At 43.7% G+C, this 21,480-nt stretch overlaps 1 protein-coding gene across 1 annotated transcript in view; it reads left to right on the forward strand.

Moving 5' to 3' along the window:
• The window catches only part of LOC124773703 (superoxide dismutase [Mn], mitochondrial), a 45,874-nt gene extending 26,967 nt beyond the window's left edge, over nt 1-18,907 (forward strand). Inside the window, exons 3-6 of the mRNA XM_047249424.1 lie at nt 13-68; nt 149-262; nt 17,999-18,178; nt 18,485-18,907. Coding sequence (XP_047105380.1) covers nt 13-68; nt 149-262; nt 17,999-18,178; nt 18,485-18,633 — 499 coding nt within the window. The 3' untranslated portion in view covers nt 18,634-18,907. The remainder of the gene's footprint in view (nt 1-12; nt 69-148; nt 263-17,998; nt 18,179-18,484) is intronic.
• Nucleotides 18,908-21,480: the final 2,573 nt, after the last annotated feature.

Consider the following 21,480-nt stretch of genomic DNA (forward strand, 5'->3'; position numbering starts at 1 on the left):
ACACCATGCAACATACGTAAATAATTTGAATGTTGCAGAAGAGAAACTTCAGGAAGCGAAGGCAAAAAGTTTGTTGACTTACTGCAGAAGTGAAGTAATATTCCAAAATAAATAAAATGTAGAATCAAACTTAGTTTGCTGGTTTCAGATGATATTAGTACAATAATAGGCTTAGCCCCAGCACTGAAATTTAATGGTGGTGGCCACATCAATCACACAATATTTTGGCAAAATCTGTCTCCATGTGGTGGCAGTGCAGAAGGTGAGTTCATTACACACTTTATTATAGTATTACCCCTGCTATGAATACCTGCATCTTGTGTGTGATAGCATTTCTGCCTTGTGACTAACATATGCAGTGTGTTATGTAACTAAATCACACTTCAGTATTTCATGATAAGTGAACAGTATAGAACAAATTTTTCTGCCCGTGCTGTGTGGTAAGTCACTGTACTATGGTGTAATTGGGTTCGAATCCGCATCTGTCCATTCAGCCATTGGTTTCTATAGTTTTCTTAAAGTACTTCAGCATGTGCTCGAATGATTTCTTTTGAAAGGTCGTGGTCAATTTCTTCCAATTCTTGTTTGACTGAGCAAGGGCTGTTATACCTAAACTTACCCAATTTCCTTTTTGTTGTTTTTGCCATTGTAGAGTTTCAGAAAATATATATGATGAGAAGATACGCTTGTGGGCTATTGTAATAAATACTTTTAATTTCTTAAGATTATTTGAAGATAAGTGGTCTTACTTACTTTCATTCAGTTGTACGAGCATCTTATGGTGTGAGATAACTCTGTGCTGATAGTAAGTGGATCTTTTACAGAAGCCAGAAGCTATCCTGAAGAGATTCCTTGCAGTTACCTGTTAGTCAGTTTTTTTAAGGTTTAAAGTGATATAAGATGTGCCAGAGGAATTTATTAGAAGTAGGTGTTAGATTAGAAGTGATGAGGACTTTGGTATCTCCATTGTATCTGCCAGAAGAATCACTACTTGTATGTTGGTTATGTTCAGCTTGAAGTGACATGCAGGAGCTACATTTATTGATAAATACAGCTTTTTCTCTTATTAAATTTCAAAATGAAAGAACTGAAGATGTTTTTCATTGAGAACACTTGTATACAGTGCACACTGTCTCCAAGTGGTACCCCACCTGTTGTAGTTTACAAGTGCCGATGAATGAAATGGTGATACCATAGATGAGTGGCTGTACGGAGACAGCTGAAGTGTGTTGGAATGATTATACTGAATGGCTGTGGAACTTAGATTGAAATATTCATTGTCATAAGATAAAGCAATTGAGCATTAAGGACTGCTTTACTGAAGATTGAGGATGTGTGCAGAAGAATTGCATATTAATGCAATGTAGTTTTAGAATGAATTGGTATGCTGTTAGCTTATTTTAAGTAGTATTATATTTAAACTGGAGGTGAAGATGCAATTTTCCTGAATTATTTTAGCAGAAGCTACCACCTTGAGAGTAAATGTATCAGTGTTTTTTAATTCAGTCATGGGAGAAGGTACATGGATCAATGTTGTTAATAATAATGACATGTTCGATACATTAATAAACATTGATGCACCTACCTTCCCCCATGATTTGATTAAAAAACATTGATCCACTTACTCAGTGTGCTCACACATATCAATTGCATAGCAACACAGAGCAGAGAAATGTTTCACTGCTTTTTTGAATGTATCGTGAGTTGCAAAACTGTCTTTGGTGTTTACTGATACTATCACAGTTTAAATATCTGTGACACAAACATGGAGCAATCAAATTTATAATTCTTGTTTCCAGCAATATTTCACTCTTTCTTCGTAATGTATTACTTCAAAGCATGTCTGCTACTTGCTGTTCTCTCATTGGCTGCATAACACAAACAGCTGACACATCTTCTTTTGTTCCCATCATACATGACAGGCAAGTGCTGACAGTGCAAACTATCAAATGTGTTAGGAATGGAGTAGCACTTACAGCCATCTAACAAGGCATAAGAACACTATTTGTAAAAGGCTCTTAACTGACAGAGAGCAGAGACAGTTGTCACAACTTGTCAATAACAATGGTTTCAAACATGACAGGAAATGGACATTTGGAGGTTGATACCTTGTAACAGGCTCTTCCTCACGACGGCACATCTTCAGTTGGCTAAACAACACACAAATTCAGCAGCAGCTGAATTGATGCATGTAGTGTGGCATTTGAGTTACAGTTTTGTCTCTTTCGAAATCATGCAAGATATCAAGAGCACCAACAGCCCAAAGATTTGTTTGACCTGCAGAGAGTGGAGGGTGTAGTTCAGACTTATTGACCCACACATTCAGGTTACTTTGAATGTGAACCAGGATGTTTCTCAACATTTTGGTGACCAAGTACTGGCCTTTCTTCTACATCTTCATGATGAGTATGCTGTCAACATTCCCATCTTCCAAGAGGACAACAGCCTTGTTCACAGGCTTCTGCTTTTACATTCTCAGTTTGACAAACACTCGGGCATCCCATTGCACAAAGTCCGGCACATCAAATAACTTGATCTGAATCCAACAGAAAATGTGTAACTGCGAGTAAAATGTTGCAATTGTCATCCTCACAATTAAGTTCATATCGTTCATTGTGAGCTGAAGCTACAAGAAATATGTCTAAGATGTATATCCAAATGTTTAAAATCTGAAATTCCATGTATGTGCATGGAAAGATCTGTTGCACTGGTATGAGATGAGATGGATTATTAGCATTTTTTAGTATATAGTTGAAAGAGATAAAAGTCAAATACAGAGAGAGGGTCAGAGCATAGACTGCTGCCACAGCATGTTTCCAAAATGTAAACTGCTAATACAAAGATTTTGAGGCAGTCAGAATGATTCTACTGGGAATGCAAAGAACCTGTCTGAAGAGCATCACATAGCCAGATAAGAACCATGACTATTGAGGCATTTATATTTATCTAGAAGAATGTCTATGGGACCAATATTCATTGTTTTCTGATTATCAGTATTTTTTAATCAAGATTATCACTTTTCTGGAGCAAGCATTAGTTATTGCAATCAACTGAGATCTGCTTTGCATAAAATAATGCCCTTTGTGGTAGCCTCAGAATATAACTGCTAGTTACCTGCAGTGTCTAAAGTTTCATTGTACTATTTAGGTTTTCAAGCTTTTGTGGCCATTGTCAAAAACAGTGAAGTCTTCTCAGTTGTTATACTGTTTTCTTCTTCTAAAAATAGTAAAAATAATATACATACTTATGGGATGGCCATAACTCCTCTTCAGGAGGTACAACTCAAAACACACAACAATGGATATTAACTAACTTTCCTAGCTTTTTGAGATAAGAGTTCCTTCTTCATAGAGGAAAGAGGAACTAATTGTGTTGTGGTAGATTCACGCAGTGCCTCGTTTTTTTCATGTGGTAGTGCAGACACTATTGATAATGGGTTTGTCTAAGCAAGATACTGATATATGTAATGCAATTATAAGACTGGCGATAATGTTTTATTACATAGAAACTGATTAGTCATGATCAATTTGAACTACTAAACTTGTGTTTATGAACAAAACATATGTGGTCTGCCACTTTGTGTTTTCAAGGTGCAACGACTGTGCCATTAAATTTTGGGTATGCGGTTTCACATCTGGATCTGTGGCAGTGGTGCCCAAGTTGCACAACTGAAGTATCAAGTTTGCATTGTGATCTCTGCCACTTAATAATTAGCTGTGTGGTTAATAGTTTTAGTTTCCTTTTTCTTTTTATCAGTTTGTAACATTTGCGATCGCAATAAAGAATTATGTACGTTCTGGAACTATGTGCTGTAATTTATGTGGATGTTTTATGAAGTCACATTACTGATGATCCCATTTAAAAGTTTTCATACTGTTCAGCAGACAGCATAAATAGTGAGCAGCCAAGTTATGAATGAGATACTGAGCAAAGATGGCTAGCACCTCTACACTGTTGCTGAGGAAATTAGCAGGCTACATAATGTAGTAAAAGCTTTGGAACTTGTCATTCAGATAAATACAAGCGTGAAACCTATATAGGGCAACAAAGACAGTGTGAATTCAATGAGACACATGTATTGCAACACAGCGGATACTTTTGACAGAGTGCAGGATGATGATAAGCAAGATTAGTATCTGCAGGCTCAGGTAATACATATAACTTCATGACCAGCTGTAATGGTGACTGCTATAGCAGAGACAAGGTTACAGTGTGAATTCATCAGTTTCAGCATTTATCCCCTGCAGCACTTGCAACTGTTGCAGCTACCGCACACACCTTCTCAATAACACGCATAGTTTGTGGTGATGGAAAACATATTCTGATAACAGAAGTTGACCAGTGACCACAAGCAGTTCACCTTGGTTAAAAGCAACTTAAACAACTTAAACCAGCAAACCACAACATTAACATTGTAGTGCATCCACTGGCACACTGGCAGGGACCGTACAGCAAGCTGAAAGAACAACTAATCTCCTGCCGCACAAAGTCTATTGAGCTCAGAGTCAGGCAGGTGCTATATCAGGAAAAGCAAGATGAAAGAACACAGTTGGTGTCCTGGCGACACCTGCTTAACTTGTTAGACAGCTACGCAGTTTCAGAAAGTTACTTGTTACATGTTTGGCTGTAACTACTTCTGGCTCCAAAGCAGATTGCATCAGCAGTATATGAAGAGAGATCATACAGAAGATTACTGCAGACTGCAAATAGAGCTTGTTGCTCTTAAGTCAACTTCAGTTACATTGTCGGATGTGTCAAATGGAATCAACTGCAATCAAACTCAACTGAAACTAAAACACTGGACTGTGTTCAATATCACTACTATTCCGATGAAATGTTTCAGATAAGATCAGGGTCTTAAGAACCACAATGGAGGCACTGATAAGGCATTTATTCATGCACCAGCAATGACAATTCTCAAATTACAGAAATAGAGATTAGTTCCAACAAGCAATGTTGGACCCCCCCCCCCCCCCAGGTGGCTTGCTTCTAAATGGCAGGTTTGTACGTGGCTACCTTGAGGCCCCAGCCTTTGCAGCATCTTTTCCCTTCCATGCTGCATGTCTATCTACTTGCTGTTCTTTTTCCCCTTCCTGGGGAACATGTCTGGGATGTTTTTGGAAATGTATCCTGTCGGCGTTTGAGGTTCCTCTTTTCATTCTTCCTCCCAGTGCACTCCTGAAGGCCGGCCCATGTGTTTGACACTTAAGAGGTGAGTGCATAACGTGTACTTCCCAGCCCTGGGTCGACAGGTAGAGTTCGCACGTTCCCCCTGGCACAGGCCAGGTCTAGAGAGGGGTGACTGCCTGAGTTCCTACCTTCCCAAATTGCTGATTGGTCCCTCTGTCAGGGGTTCGGGCGGTGTGACCTGAGGTGTGAACAATCACCTAAGGTGGGTGCACCCCCTTCTGAAGGGGGCCGGCCCCCAGTTGGAAGGAGTATGCCATCGGAGACACTGGCAATCGTGGGGAATTTTTTCACAATGAGCCAATCATCTTCACAGTCAGTGACTACAAAATGTAAATGAAATAGGGCTATCGATTCAAAGACCCTCTGACCTGCACCACGGGTCCTTATGGATTCATGTACTTAAGATGGTCAGCCTTTTGCTGTGGTAAAACTGTTTATTATTCAATTACTGGCCCTGTAGAATCCTGCTCTTATTTACGCAATGGCACTTTGCCTTTGGAGACCACTTCTGATTCTCAAGCACAACAACTGCTTGCAGCTTCACACCTCCATGGCTGTCCTGTTTGTGTCAAGGCCCATTGAATGCTCAATTCTTCCCATGATGTTACACTAGACTGCTTGATGCTCTGACCATGGCAGAAATCCAAACATACTTCTCTGATCAGGGTGTCATTGCATTACATCAGGTGATGAAAAAAGTAGATGCCTCCTTAGTGCCCAAACTCACTCTCTCTCTCTCTCTCTCTCTCTCTCTCTCTCACACACACACACACACACACACACACACACACACACACACACACACATTTGGTAGGGTGGTTCTTCCATCAAAGATCAAAGTAGGTTATGAAGTTATCACAGCCAGACAGTATATTCTGAACCCGATGTGCTGCTACCAGTGTCATCCTTACAACTGCACTCTAGGTTCTTTTCAACAACCAGCCAAATATGTATCATTTGGTGGGATGAGGGATGCCCATGTGGGCGTTTGTTCAACTGCAATGGTGACTGTGCTGCCTCCTCCCACGATTGTCCCACGTATCTTGATCAGCTGGCTGTCCAGGAGATCTGAGTGAAGGAAAAAGTGCCTTACCTGGTCGCTCACAAGTTGTTGGCTAGTTTGAAACCAAATTCTACCATCTGGCACCTACAGTACTGTTCTTACTACATCTCACTCCACGGAGGACATGGCCACGCAGACATGTGACCTGAAATTTAGCATTGCAGTTGAGAAACCTCCCTGCATCATGGCAGCATCCCCGTCTCCTCCTCCAGCTGTGCATCTAGCCACCAATTTTTTGCCTCATGGAGCAAAGTCACCAGCTACACAACTGGCAGGGCAGAAAGGACAGAAGGAATACTCGCATGAATACTTCGTACATTCGTCCAGCCAACCGACATATGAGTCTTCCTCTGTCAGTTGGAAAGGCTCTAAGAAGTCAAACAAAGGCTGATAGTCTTCTCCTTCGCTGACTCGAAGATAATCTTCAACGGTGTCGCCACTAGATATCCTCACCTGGCCGACCTCCGCGTTGCCGGTGTGCACCACCAACCATTTTTCTGCCCTGGGCTCCACAGGCCAACTGAAGAATGCTGGACACTTGTGTAGACCTCACGGAGCAAGATCCTCCTGCCTCTGTGCCCTGTAGCAGCGAGTCTTCGAAGGCTGGTACTCGGCAGCCACCGAGGTGATACCCCTTCATTTTTTCCTCATCATGACTCTCCTCCAATAGAATGTTTGCTGTCTTTGATCCAACAAAGAGGATTTATGGCTGCTCTTACAATTGTAGCATCTACCTCTTGCCTTCGGGAAACAAAATTGCGTCCTCAGTACTGCTTTGAGCTCTCGAATTTCTTCCCAGTCCGTTTTACCTTCTCCCCAAGGATGGCAATCCATCTCGTGGGGGAGTCATGCTGCTCAAATCGGATGATGTTCATAGTCAACCCATCTCCCTGATGTATCTGCCTTCAAGCTGTTGCAGTATGCCATTTCCTTATTCACTTCACCTTTTCCCTTTGTACCATTTACATCCCTCCATCATTCGATGTCACTAGGTTTCCTCAGAAACTGTCAGAGAGGTTTCCTCTTGACTAACCTTCTCAATCAGCTTAACCTCCTCTGCCTTACACAGGAGCACCCACGTTCCTTTCAGACTCCACATACACCAATTCCCGTTTGGTCGTATTGGGCCTATCCTTCGCACTGCCCAGTTTGCCCATCGTCTCAAGTGGTCTGTTCTCTGACAGGTACTCGAGCAACCATTTCCTGTGTGCTGTCCATGTACTAACCCTTATCCCACCTATGTGCACACCCATGTGGCAGATTGCTAAGGCCGATGGAGGCTTAGTCCTCCCTGGGGACCTTCGATGAACAACATTACCTCAGTTGTAATGACCAGATAGAATATCTTACAAACATTATCCTTTCCACAGCAAAATATTCCATTCTTTGCACTTCCTCTTTACCACACTATGTTCCGGTCCCTTGGAGGACTGAGGTGTGCTGTGACGCAATTCGTGCGTGAACACATACTCTCCACATTTTTAACCGTCATCCTATGATGGTAAACTGCATTCATTGCAAACATTTGCGTGCAGTGTCCTTGCATTCTTTGCTATAACGAAGAAGCTAGCTGGATTTCAATTGCTAATTCTTTTAACAGTTCCACTCCCTCTTCCGTCATGTGGGCCAACCTCCGACAGCTCTCTGGGACCAAGGTCTGTTTTCCAATTTGTGGCTTGACAGTAGCAGACATCATTGTGGACCCTACTGATATCTCCAACACCTTGGTCTGCCATTTTGCGGAGACTTCGAGCTCCTCCCATTATCACCCTGCCTTCCTCTATTGGAAACAAATGGAGGAAGTTCTGGTGATAGCCTTCCCTTCTCAGTATCACGAGTGCTACAGTGCTGCCTTTACTGTGAAGGAGCTCAATCATGTTCTCAATTTATCCCGATTCTCTGCCCCAGGGCCAGATGATGTTCACATTCAGATGTTGCAGCACCTTTCTCTTGTGGACAAGCACTGTCTGCTTTATACGTACAACGGCATCTGGGCAGAGGGCATGTTTCCCAGATGTTGACGTGAAGCCACTGTCATACCGATATGTAAGCCTGGTAAGGACAGACACGTTCCTTCCAGCTACCACCCCATTTCTGTCATCAGCTGTATTTGCATGAAGATGGAACATATGATTCTTGACCAGCTGGCATGGTGGCTTGAGTATAGCTATTTACTAACCACTGCACAGTGTGGATTTCAAATGCACTGTTCTGCCGTTTAGCATCTCATCACTTTGTCCACCCATACCGTGAATGGTTTTCTGCGGAAATCCCAGACACTGGCCATGTTTTTTGATTTGGAGAAAGCGTACAACACCTGCTGAAGGACTGGCATCCTCCATACCCTCTACACATGCGGCTTCCAGGGCCACAAGCCTTGTTTCCTTCAGGAATTTTTAAAAGATAGAGTTTTTAAGGTACGTGTGGGTTTTGCCTTGTCAGACACATATATCGAGGAAAACAGTGTGCACAAGTGTTCAGTCCTGAGTGACATCCTCTTTATCGCCATTAACCCTATAATGGCCTGTCTCCCGCCGGGCATCTCCAGCTCCCTTTTTGTTGACAAATTTGCCATCTATTTTAGTTCTCCACGGGCTTGTCTCAGTGATCGGTGTCTTCAGTGGTGTCTCGATTGTCTTTACTCATTGTGTTGAGAATGACTTGTTTTTCCATTAACAAAACTGCATGGATTTCTTGCGGCACAATTGGTTTCTTCCAACGTCTTTACATCTTGGGCCTGTTGCTCTTCTGTTCGTTGAAACTTAGAAATTCCTGCTGTTCATGCTCTATAGGAAACTTCCTTGATCCTCCCACGTGTGTTACCTTGCAGACTGCTGTATGCGGTCCTTTAGTGTTCTGTGTGCCCCCAGTGGTACTTCCTGGGGAGCAGGAAGATTATGGGTGTTTCGTTTGTGAATCTGCCCGACCATCCATCTGATGCCTTCTTAATATTATCCACCATCGTAGTATCTGTTTGGCCAATGGTGCCTTATACACTATCGCGACTTTCTCGTAAGCAGATAGGCATGCCATTTGATTGCCATGCATGGCTGCCCATCTTTTGCATCCTTCTTCGATGACTCCTTTGACCACCAGTATGGGGTGCGTCCCCCTTCTCTGTTACTTCCTGGAGTTCGCTTTTGGCTCTTGCTCCCGCTACGTGCAACTTGGTGGGTTTGAACTCTTCGCCACCTTGGCTTCGTCAGTCCATGTTCACCATGGCCTTCATTTGATCTGAAGGACACTACTCCAGCCTTGCTCTATCGCCTTCAGTTTCACGACCTTCATGAAGAACTTTGCGATAGTATCTCTGTGTACACTGATGGTCCTCGGACTGACTGTGGTGTTGGGTGTGACTTCGTCATTGGCGCTGATGTTTTTCAGTGTTGGCTTCAGGAACACTGCTCGATATTTACAGCCAGCAGACCTCTTCGCCCTGTATCAGGCCATGGAGTACACACAGTGACACAGGCTTTTCAATTGCGTCATCTGCTCAGATTCTTAGTGCCCTTCAAAGCCTCTGTGTGCTGTACACCGTCCATCCCTTAGGACAGTGGGTCCAAGAATGCTGTCACTTGCTAGCTCTTGATGGAACTACTGTCATGTTTATTTGGTCTGTCAGGAAACAAGACTGCTGACACTGCTGCCAAGGCTGCAGTCTTCGTATCTCAGCCCACTAGTTCTTACATTCCCTCCAATGATCTCTGTGTTGCCGTCTGTCAGCAGGTGGCATCACTTTGGCATCACCACTGGTCCTTCCTTCATGGTAACAAGATCCAGATTATTAAGCGTCTCCCAGTGGCTTGGGCGACCTCCTCTTGGCCCTCTTGCCGCGAGATCATTTTAATTAGGTTGCATATTGGACACTTTTTAGCCATCGCCACTTTTTAAGTGGTGCTCCCCCATCAATTTGTGCACATTGCACTCAACTTTTGACAGTCCGCCATTTACTCATGAAATGCCCTTTTTTTAATTGCTTACGTTCTCGTTTGTGTTTGTTGACTGAGTTATCAGCCGTTTTAGCAAACAACGCGCAGGATGTGGACCACATTTTACTTTTTATCTGTTTTAACAGTATCACGAAGGCCATTTAATTTTTAGTTCTAGACCTCTGTTTCTATGTGACGTATTTTATAGACCTTTCTCAACATCCCTGTTTTTGGCTGTCTTCTCTTCTGTCGATGGAATTGATGTATAGTCGTTTTTAACTCCTCTCTTTGTCTTCATGTTCTGCAGTTTTGACATGGACATTTATGACCCTACTTGTTTTTGCACCATAAATATAACAACAACAAGCAATGTTGAAATACGAAACATGAGACCTGCGGGAAGACTTGCGTGAAGTGTGCTGGTATCATAAGTGTTGTGGCCAAGATGCCACTAAATGCACATCAGCATGTGTGTACCTAAAGGACAAAGGTGTCTGCAGCAACAGTGTCTACATGCCATTGACAACACCCACCCTTGCATGCATATTCTACCATGTTGAAATGTGTATGCATCAGACAGACATAGCAGTATGAGGTTCTCTGTAGACACTGGCTCCAACATCAGAAGACTCCCTGTCAGTCATGCATCTCAGAACAAATAATATGTTCAACCATGGTTGAGTGCAGTTAATAATTCATTAATCAGCACCTCTGGACAAAAGGCGTGTGCTATCGCTGTGGTTTCTCCAGTCAGTTCATGTGGTCTTTTGTTATTGCTAATATCTCAGAACCTATATTAGGCACAGACTTCTGAACACATTTTGTGCTAGCATTTGACATAAGGGGGCATGATTGTTTCACTTAATGGTCAACACTGCAGTGTCAGGAAGTTAAAGTCAATTGACTTACGCAGTGTTACAGAGGACTGACAATACATTCCCATTGAAGGAATGTAAATAGCTGAAACATAGAAGCCGTAAGACGAGTGCACAGCAGAATCAGCAAACATGTTGCAAGAACAGGTTCACTCTAAGGAAATCAAACACAATACAAGACACAACATCCATACGACACCAGGACAGTCCATCTCACCACATGCACACAGAATCATGCCTGAAAGGCACGAAGGTGGTTCATGGAGACTAGGTGGGGAGTACTGGGCATCAAAAAAAGAACAATCCTGGACAGGTACCTGGTACCCAACAAAGACTTAAAGTGTGCAGAAGTTTTTTGAATTCTTGACTGTAAAACATCATATAATCAGTACCAGTAGCTGATAATGACATTCTGAATTTTGTGGACTGGCAAGACAGCCAATCCACGAGGACGGGAGGCCGAAGGGCATGCGTTTAAGCTCACGCAGGCTCGCGTGAGGTCTGTAAAATGACAAGGAATTGAGACTAGCAAAAAAGGTACGTAGCTTCTGGAATACTTAACTTTAATCTATAATTGGTGAACATCGGTCTGACGGTACATGCATCACAAGATACATAGCAATTGATAATGGCGCCTTGCTAGGTCGTAGCAAATGACGTAGCTGAAGGCTATGCTAACTATAATCTTGGCAAATGAGAGCGTATTTTGTCAGTGAACCATCACTAGCAAAGTCGGCTGTACAACTGGGACGATTGCTAGGACGTCTCTCTAGACCTGCCGTGTGGCGGCGCTCGGTCTGCAATCACTGACAGTGGCGACATGCGGGTCCGACGTATACTAACGGACCGCGGCCGATTTAAAGGCTACCACCTAGCAAGTGTGGTGTCTGGCGGTGACACCACATTCCTCCCCCACAAATCGGCGTACGGTTGTGTTACAAGGCTTCCGCCCGCTGTGGGGAGGACCCCATGTTGACGTATGCGACGAGGTGGGGAACCTAACAACAGGCGAGGCTGTGCCACCCGCACCCTGCCATTCGGTCCGAGGGGAGCTAGGAAACGCCTGAAAACCTAGTCCAGGGTGCACGCCAACATGCGGTGTATGTGCCCGTAGAGAGACAGGAGGGGCCGAAGGGTCGACCTCCATCGGGTCGGAGCACCCGACGGGTGAAGACGCCATGTGGTCCGGACCAGGCAAGAGTTCCATGTCGGAGTACAGCTGGTCACGGGAAGCGATCGGCGGCGCGTGACCCAGGGAGGCGCCCGGTGGTTGCAGCAACGCGTCCACTGCAGGTGTCGCCGGCGGGAGAACAGGCGGCGGCGCGTCGCCATGAGGCAAAATGGAAGGCAGCGTCGGTAACACCTGGGGCTGAGGCGAGCCAGTAGATGGGTCCCCAGGGCGCTGACCGGACGGCACTGTCGCTGAAAGCAGACGGGGAGCGGCAGAACCCAGGCGACGACAGAGGCGCAGCTGATTGAGATGCCGACGCACCTCACCAGAGGCCCCCAAAACCAGATACATAGCGTGGCCGAGGCAGCAAAGAATGCGCCCTGCGAGCCAACGCCGTGAACCTCGATAGTTGCGATAGTATACAACGTCGCCCGGGGCAAAAGCAGGTGTCTGCCACTGCACAGGAACCTGATGCGGCGGATGTAGCAAAGACATCAAGGTGCGATGAGGGTGGCCTTGCAACAACTCAGCCGGCGATCGACCATCTCGGGGCTGAGAGCGATACGAGGACAAAAAGAGCAACGTTGCATCCTCCCGAGAATGAGACTCTTTTCAACTTCAACATCTGTGACTTGAAAGTCCGGACCAATCGTTCAGCGGCACCGTTTGACTGCGGCGAAAACGGCGCGGACGTCAGATGTTGAATACCATTGGCCTTGCAGAATGACTGAAATTCTGCGGACATGAATTGTGGGCCATTGTCGGAAACAATAGTCTGTGGAAGACCTTCAATGCAAAAGATAGCGGATAACGCTTGGATGGTGACAGAAGACGTCGTGGAAGACATCCGGACAACAAAAGGAAAATTACTGAATGAATCGACCAGAACCAACCATCGAGCATTCCAGAATGGACCAGCAAAATCGATGTGTAAGCGTTGCCAAGGGGAAGTGGCTTTTGGCCATGCAAAAAATTTCCGCGGTGGTGCAGATTGTTGTTCGGCACACGCCATGCAAGAAGAGCACATATTCGTAATCGCGGCATCGATTCCAAACCAAGTACAGTGCTGACGAGCAAGTTGTTTCGTTCACACTATACCCCAATGTCCTTGGTGGATAAGCTGTAAGACAGAGGACTGTAACGAACGTGGGACCATGACCTTGGATTGATCATTATCAGAATGCAACAGCAAAACACCACGTCGAACAAAAAGTCTCTCCTTGTGAGCAAAAAATCGGCGAACCAACGGATCCCCGATCCGTGACTTTGACAAGGGCCATTGCGTAGCAACAAAACGCAGAACGGTAGCAAGGACAGGGTCTGCAGCTGTGGCTGTAGCTACACGACGAAAATCAATCGGAAACGATTCGACCACGTCATCGGTTTCAGAATCAATGAACATGCAAGCAAGTTCGGAGGAATCGAATGCTCTATCCTCAGCAACAGGCAAACGGGACACCGCATCGACGTTTCCGTGCTTAGCAGTGGACCGATACAAGATATCGTAGCGGTACTGCGACAGGAAAATAGACCAGCGAATGAATGTCTGCGCTGTATGTGGAGGTACAGGCTTGTTCGGATGAAAAAGGGATGTCAAAGGTTTGTGGTCTGTGATGATGGTAAAGTGACGACCATACAAGAAATCATGAAACTTCGTAACACCAAATACGAGAGCCAATGCTTCTTTCTCGATCTGTGAATAATTTCTTTGCGCAGACGAGAGCAATTTGGATGCAAAGGCAATAGGGCGATCGTGCGAACCATCTTTGTGCGCAAGCACAGCACCGATCCCGAAATCCGATGCATCCACCATCAACAAAAGAGGTTTCTGGGGATCTAATGGTGTAAGGGAAGTACAGGAAAGCAACGCCGATTTCAACTGGCGAAAGGTGCATTCGCATTCTGTCGTCCAGACGAACGGAACACCTTTACGTCGTAAGCGATGAAGCGGAACTGAAATGGAAGAGGCGTGGCGCACATATTTATGATAGTAATTGATTTTTCCCAGCACACTCTGTAGCTGCTTCAAATTCTGCGGCGAAGGCAAGTCTTGTATGGCACGGAGGTGCTCTGGACGGGGATGTATGCCTTGGGCATTGAGTACATGGCCCAGGTAGGGTAAGTCCCGAGGAAAAAACACACATTTGTCCTTCCGCAAGCAAAGACCATTTTGTCGCAAGACCTGAAATAATGTTCTGAGATTGGCTAAATGTTCTTCTTCCGTCTTTCCGGAGATCACAATATCATCCAGATAGTTTGCTGCAGTAGGGATTAACGCACAAACAGTTTGTAAATATTGCTGAAACAATGCAGGGGCGGATGCACACCCGAATGGCAGTCGTTTGAATCGGTACAAACCAAGATGCATGTTAACCACCAAAACACGCTGGGATTCTTCGTCCACTGGTATTTGCAAGTACGCATCTGCTAGGTCCAACTTCGAAAAATATTTACCCGGGCACAGTTTGTCAAAAAGATCTTCCAGGTGGGGTAAAGGAAAAGTGGCAATCACTAGTTGTGGATTCACTGTTGCCTTGAAGTCCACACAAAGTCTCAATTTTCCGGAAGGCTTTTGCAAAATTACTAAGGGTGATGCCCAGAGAGAAGCCTGCACACGTTCAATTACACCTTGTGATTCCAAATCGTGTAATGTTCTTGCGACCTCATCACGCAACGCGTGGGGAACATTGCGCGCTCTGAAAAATTTCGGTTGCGGGTTTACTGTCAGTTCCAAATGTGCTTTATAGTTCTTAGCGCAACCAAGGCCCGGTGCAAAAATGTCTGCAAACTCTTCACATAGACGAGAAACACTGTCTGAAGGCACAGTCTGGTTCACTGATAGGACCCAATTTTCTATAGACAAGTTAAACAACTGAAATAAATCTAAACCAAACAAGTTCACTGCAGAAGAAGAACGAAGGACGTAAAATGACACAAGTTTTGTTTGTCCCTTGTATGTTGCAAGAAGGCTGCACTGTCCTAACACAGGTATCGCTTGTCCTGAATAACTACTTAACATTTGCGGCACGCAACAGAGGGGTGCCCAGCTGTTTGTACGTGTCTTGGTTGATCAAGGAAACTGCAGCTCCGGTATCAAGCTGGAATGGTATCACGTTGCTATTAATGTCCAAGTCTACAAAACGTTTATTGTCCTGCTGACGACAAGAGCGACTGTCTCGTGCAACGTGAACTGACACTGGTACAGAATCACTTGCGACTTGACGGGATTTCCGGCGATGTCGACGCACACTATTTGTGGGACGAACACAGTCACTGGTAGAGAGAGAGTGGCACTGTGCGGAGTGGAATGAACTACATGAATTTCCATGGGCGAAGGTTCACGAGCCTGAGTATTCTGGGTTCGATTCCGATTCCGGCGCGAAGCAAAGGGCCTGGAATGGTTGAGTGTGTCCGTTCTGAGCTTTTTCTGGCAAACGCTTTGAACATGTCCTTTTTTATTACAGAAAAAGCAAATAGCTTGGCGTGACGAGCAATTCTCACGCGAATGTCTAGTAGCACACCGCGGGCATGATTTTAGCACTGCATTTGCTTGCTTGAGCGGCACACGTGGCTGAGAGCTTGGCGGCTTTGGCGCGGCCGGGCGCGAGGGCTGTTTACTGTTCCGTGCAGCTCGCCCGGTGGGCCGGTTAATGTGACACACTGCTGGTAAAGTTTCAAATGATTCCTGAGCAAAGTCAAGTGTGTCCTGCCGATCCAATATGTCTATCACTTGTTGAAGGGAGGGATTGACTAGTTTCAAAATCTGTTCCCTTATACGTACATCAGAAACGTTCTGTGCAATTGCATCACGTACCATAGTATCTGAATAAGGGAGTCCACATTCACACTCAAAAGCACAATCCCTAGTAAGGCCTTGCAAAGTTGCAACCCACTCCCTATTAGTCTGACCGGCCGTACGTTTTGTACGAAAGAAGGTACACCTTTTCGCAACTACATTGACTGATTCCTTGAAATATGCATCTAATGCAGACAAAATTTTGTCGTAGGACAGAGTTGCTACGTCGCATCGGGGAAATAATTTCACTATCACACGGTACGTTTGGACGCCTACGAATGCTAACAAAAAGGGCTGCCGCGCATTACTTTGAATTCTGTAGGCGGCGAGATGGAATCCAAATTGGCGTGACCACTCCGTCCAGCTTTCCAGTGCAGCATCAAAAGGACGAAAAGGTGGTGCAACTGTGTGTTGTGGCTGCGTGAGCGGTGAAGCGGCAGCTGCCGCATCGTTTTGCATTGCATGTTGACCCTGGACGAGCTGTCCAAGTGCATCCAGTAAGGCCTGCGTCTGCTGGTTCTGCAAGCGATAAAATTTGGACAGTACATCTGGAGATTGTGGGGAAGCCATGACACAAGTAAATCAAGTAAATTAGGGCAACAGCAAGACGAACGCAAAATCCTCGTCATCAAACTGTTGTGACTTGGCAAGACAGCCAAGCCACTATGAGGTAGCCGAAAGGCACGCGTTTAAGCTCACGCAGGCTGGCGTGAGGTCTGGAAATGACAAGGAATTGAGACTAGCAAAAAAGGTACGTAGCTTCTGGAATACTTAACTTTAATCCATAATTGGTGAACATCGGTCTGACGGTACATGCATCACAAGATAAATAGCAATTGATAATGGCGCCTTGCTAGGTCGTAGCAAATGACGTAGCTGAAGGCTATGCTAACTATAGTCTCGGCAAATGAGAGCGTATTTTGTCAGTGAACCATCGCTAGCAAAGTCGGCTGTACAACTGGGATGAGTGCTAGGACGTCTCTCTAGACCTGCCGTGTGGCGGCGCTCAGTCTACAATCACTGACAGTGGCAACACGCGGGTCCGACGTATAGTAACGGACCGCGGCCGATTTAAAGGCTACCACCTAGCAAGTGTGGTGTCTGGCGGTGACACCAAACTGAAAATGGTGGTGATTACACCATTCAGTTTATTCAGATTTTTATTTATCAAGTATAGTGGGGGGGGGGGGGCGGGGGGCAGGCGGGGGGGGGGCGTAGGAGTATAGTGCTTCAAACTCAACAAAACACCAATTAATAGAAATGCATCTTACAAATAGGATGATAAAAGCTGTCTGTTGTCAGGCAAGTAACACACTAGATCCCTTATGTGCTTTGACTCGCAGGTCTCACTTTCAAAAAAAATACACACCAAGAGCATGTGTTTGTTGTACTTTTGATAGTTTAAAGTGCATTTGAAAAATAAAACACCATTTGAATGAATGAGAGATACAGCTTTTATCACAGTTCCTTTTCCCTAGCTGAATAAACAATGTGGAGGCCAGGGTGCCTGTTACCTATTTGTGTGTTTCTGTCGGCCATATTGGATATTGGCTCCTGAAAGCAAGTAATGGTCAACTCATCTGACTCTGTGAATTTAACTATTTTGTAAATGCCATTCTTCTTGGAGTCAATGCTTGAATCCTCGTGCTGAGTATTCTTCAGGAATTATTCAGCTGACTCGTTCATTTGTGTGTGAAAGCTGCTTTATTTTTGTAGAGAAAATATGTAAACTTCGTCTCAGTGCTGTGTTTCCAGTAGGTAGATATATTTTTCTCTGTGTGTTGTGAGATAGCTGCATGTGGTATAACATTCTGACTGCTGTCTTTATCCTGTCACATTTTCTTTCCACCATCTCGGCTTTTCAGCTCATATGTCAGGTATGGGTATATACTGAAGCATGTAATAAGTGTCATAATTATTGTAATATTGTAATAGTAGTAAATAACTGTAACATTCTGTCTTTCATGCTTAAAGGTGAGCTGTTAGAAGCAATAAAAAGAGACTTTGGATCACTGGAAAACATGAAGGCAAAGTTATCTGCTGCTGCTGTTGGAGTACAGGGCTCAGGTTGGGGCTGGCTGGGCTACAATAAAGAAACACAGAGATTGCAGCTGGCTGCATGTGCAAACCAAGACCCTCTACAAGCTACTACTGGTAGGTCTTGGCTAATAAGTTTTGTTAAAGTAGAATGTGGTAATTTATTTTGAGTTAGTGGCATTCAACTTATTTAGGAGATGGCCTTAACAAAGTTTCAGAAGTTTCACATTCTCAGTGTGTTTTTAAGTAGCATATGTTAACTTGTGAAAATATTAATTTTTATATGTACTGCTGGAGATTGCAATGAGCAGATGAACTAGTTGAGTAATTAATAGTGAAAATATCATTCAGTTACAGTGAGAAAGCACTTTTGAAATATTGTTTGTACTTGGTTCTAATTGCTGTTTACTGATTTCTTCTCAGGTCTGATACCTCTGTTTGGTATTGATGTTTGGGAACATGCATATTATTTGCAATACAAGAACGTTAGAGCAGATTATGTAAAGGCTATTTTTGATGTAGTCAACTGGAAGGATGTATCTGAAAGGTACGCAAAGGCGAAGTGTAGCTAAGACTGTCTATGGGCATGTAAGAATTGCCATAGTATTATTCTGTATGTTTCTCATCATCAACTGAACTGATCTTGCTATATGGATTTTGTTATTTTTGTCTTACCTATATACACAGTCATCAATAAAATGTGAACACATTTGATTTTTATATTGAGAGAGTAGTGTATGTTGGTAACGTTATGTAAGATGATACACACATGCCGAAGGCTCTGTACAGTGTAAAATAAAATTTACCTTTAAGCAAAAATAAATTTTCATGGGATATTTAAAAATATGTTGTTCAATGTTTTTCTTTTTTTTATCATTACTTTCCTTACATGGTATCATACCAATTCATCCAAAGGTGTATTATAAGTCTCACTAAGAAATATTTATATTCAGTCTGCTGCAAGTCCTCTCTCAATTGAAGCAATCCTTTAAATCAAACTTCCAGCTTCCATTCCGCATATGTAGGGATAAGGGCACCTAAAGGCAGAGGTGAGAAAACAGCTTCTGAGCAGGCAGCCAGACAGTAGCCTATGGGATTCTAGATCTGGGCTGAGTGCCAGCAGATGATTGGGCAGACTGCACATGTATGGGCAGTCAACACTTTGCACAGAACAATACTGGCTTTGGAGTTAACTTACACTGAATAAATTAATACAATTATAAAGTGACATGTTTAACAGAAAAATTCAACCTAAGTAAAAATACTAGCATTTTATTGTATTTGTGAAACATGAAATTTCTTTTTACTTGCAAGTTACAATTCACAAAATATTTCACATCACACCTTTCTGCAGTTATATACTTTATCGAAAATGTTGTTGGGGAAATTCTTCTGTGTGAACATCGTCGTACCATTGTAACAAATTCATGTAGCCATGATACCTGTGTTTGAGCACACTGCAATTTTGTAAACCAATTGTTTCTAATTGCATTTCCAAAGCCACAGCATTTGATCTAAATAAAAATGTTTTTTGACAAACAACAAAACATGCCTGGAGGTAAGGAAATGCATTCAACAAAATTGAAGTTCTCTATAACAAGCTCCTTTTCAAATAGATGATTTTTTCCATGAATGTATTAACTTTTTGCATACATTAATAATCAGTACAACCTTCCCTTTAAGTCTCATTACATCAGAGAACCTCCCGATGAGTCATGGACCTTGCCGTTGATAGAGAGGCTTGCATGTCTCAGTGATATAGATAGCCATACCATACGTGCAACCTCAATGGAGGGGTATCTGTTGAGAGGCCAGACAAATGTGTGGCTACTGAACAGGGGCAGCAGTCTTTTGAGTAGTTGCAGGGACAACAATCTGGATGACTGACTGAACTGGCCTTGTAACATCAACCAAAATGGCCTTGCTGTGCTGGTACTGTGAATGTCTGAAAGAAAGGGAAACTACAGTTGTAATTTTTCATGAGGGCATGCAGCTCTACTGCATAGTTAAATGATGATGACATCCTCGTTGGTAAAATATTCCAGAGATAAAATAGTCCCCCATTCGGATCTCTGCCTGGGGACTACTCAAGAGGACATCGTTATCATGAGAAACAAAACTGGTGTAATACGGATCAGAGTGTGGATCCCTTAATTGGGGGTTAGAAAATTTAAAAAGGGAACTGGATGGGTTAAAGCTAGATACAATGGGAATTTGTGAAGTTCGGTGGTAGGAAGTACAGGATTTCTGATCAGGTGAATACTAAGCTAAGAATACAAAATCAGATAGTGGTAATGCAGGAGAGGGTCTAATAAAAATAAATAAATAAACAGGAACATGGATAAGCTACTATGAACAACATAATGAACACATTATTGTATCGAAGATAGACATGAAGCCCATACCCACCACAGTAGTAAAAGTTTATATGCCTGCTAGCTTCGCAGGTGAGGAGAAGATTGAGGAAATGTATGAGGAGGTAAAAGAAATTATTCAAATAGTTAAGAGAGATGAAAATTTAATAGTCATGGGGGACTGGAATTCGATAGCAGGAAAAGGAAGAGAAGGAAAAGTAGAAGGTGAATATGGACTGAGGCAAAGGATTAAAAAAGGAAGCCGCTTGGTAGAATTTTGCACACAGCATAATTTAATCATAGGTAACACTTGGTCTAAGAATTATGAAAGAAGGTTGTATACATGGAAGAGACCTGAAGACACTAGAAGGTTTCAGATTAATTATATTATGGTAAGACAGAAGTTTTGGAATCAGGTTTTAAATTGTAAGACATTTCCAGGTGCAGATGTGGAGTCTGGCCACAATTTATTGGTAACATCAGCAAGCAGTTCCTCACACATTTCAGCATGGGTCTATTTCTGATCTTCAGTCAACAAGCTTGCGAATTCTGCACTGACACAATGCATCTCAAGCTTTTCACTCAAAATTTGATGGCACAATGCTATGCCGATGCCCACTTCCTCAGCAACTTCCCAAACAGTTACATGACAATTTCTGCGAATCACAGCACAAGTGCTATCCACATGGTCATCATCTGTTGATGTGGAAGGACGTCCAGACTTGGAATCATCACAGACCAATATTCTGCTCTGTTGAAAACTTTTAAACTACTCGTAGCACTACATGCAACTCGTACAATCCTCCCTGTATGCTTGGACAAGAATTTGAGATGTCTCTGTGAAAGTTTTGCCAAGTTTGTAGGAGAATTACACACACACACACACACACACACACACACACACACACACACACACACACACTCTCTCTCTCTCTCTCTCTCTCTCTCCCCCTCCCTCCCTCCCAGCGGGCTGTACATATGCTTACTTCAGCGGCTGTGGTTCGGTTGCTAATTGCATCTAAACTGGCTGCTAGGTGCGCTCAGTAGCTGCAACATGCTCTCTCT

Source organism: Schistocerca piceifrons, chromosome 2 (assembly GCF_021461385.2).
Source record: "Schistocerca piceifrons isolate TAMUIC-IGC-003096 chromosome 2, iqSchPice1.1, whole genome shotgun sequence".
NCBI lineage: Eukaryota > Metazoa > Arthropoda > Insecta > Orthoptera > Acrididae > Schistocerca > Schistocerca piceifrons.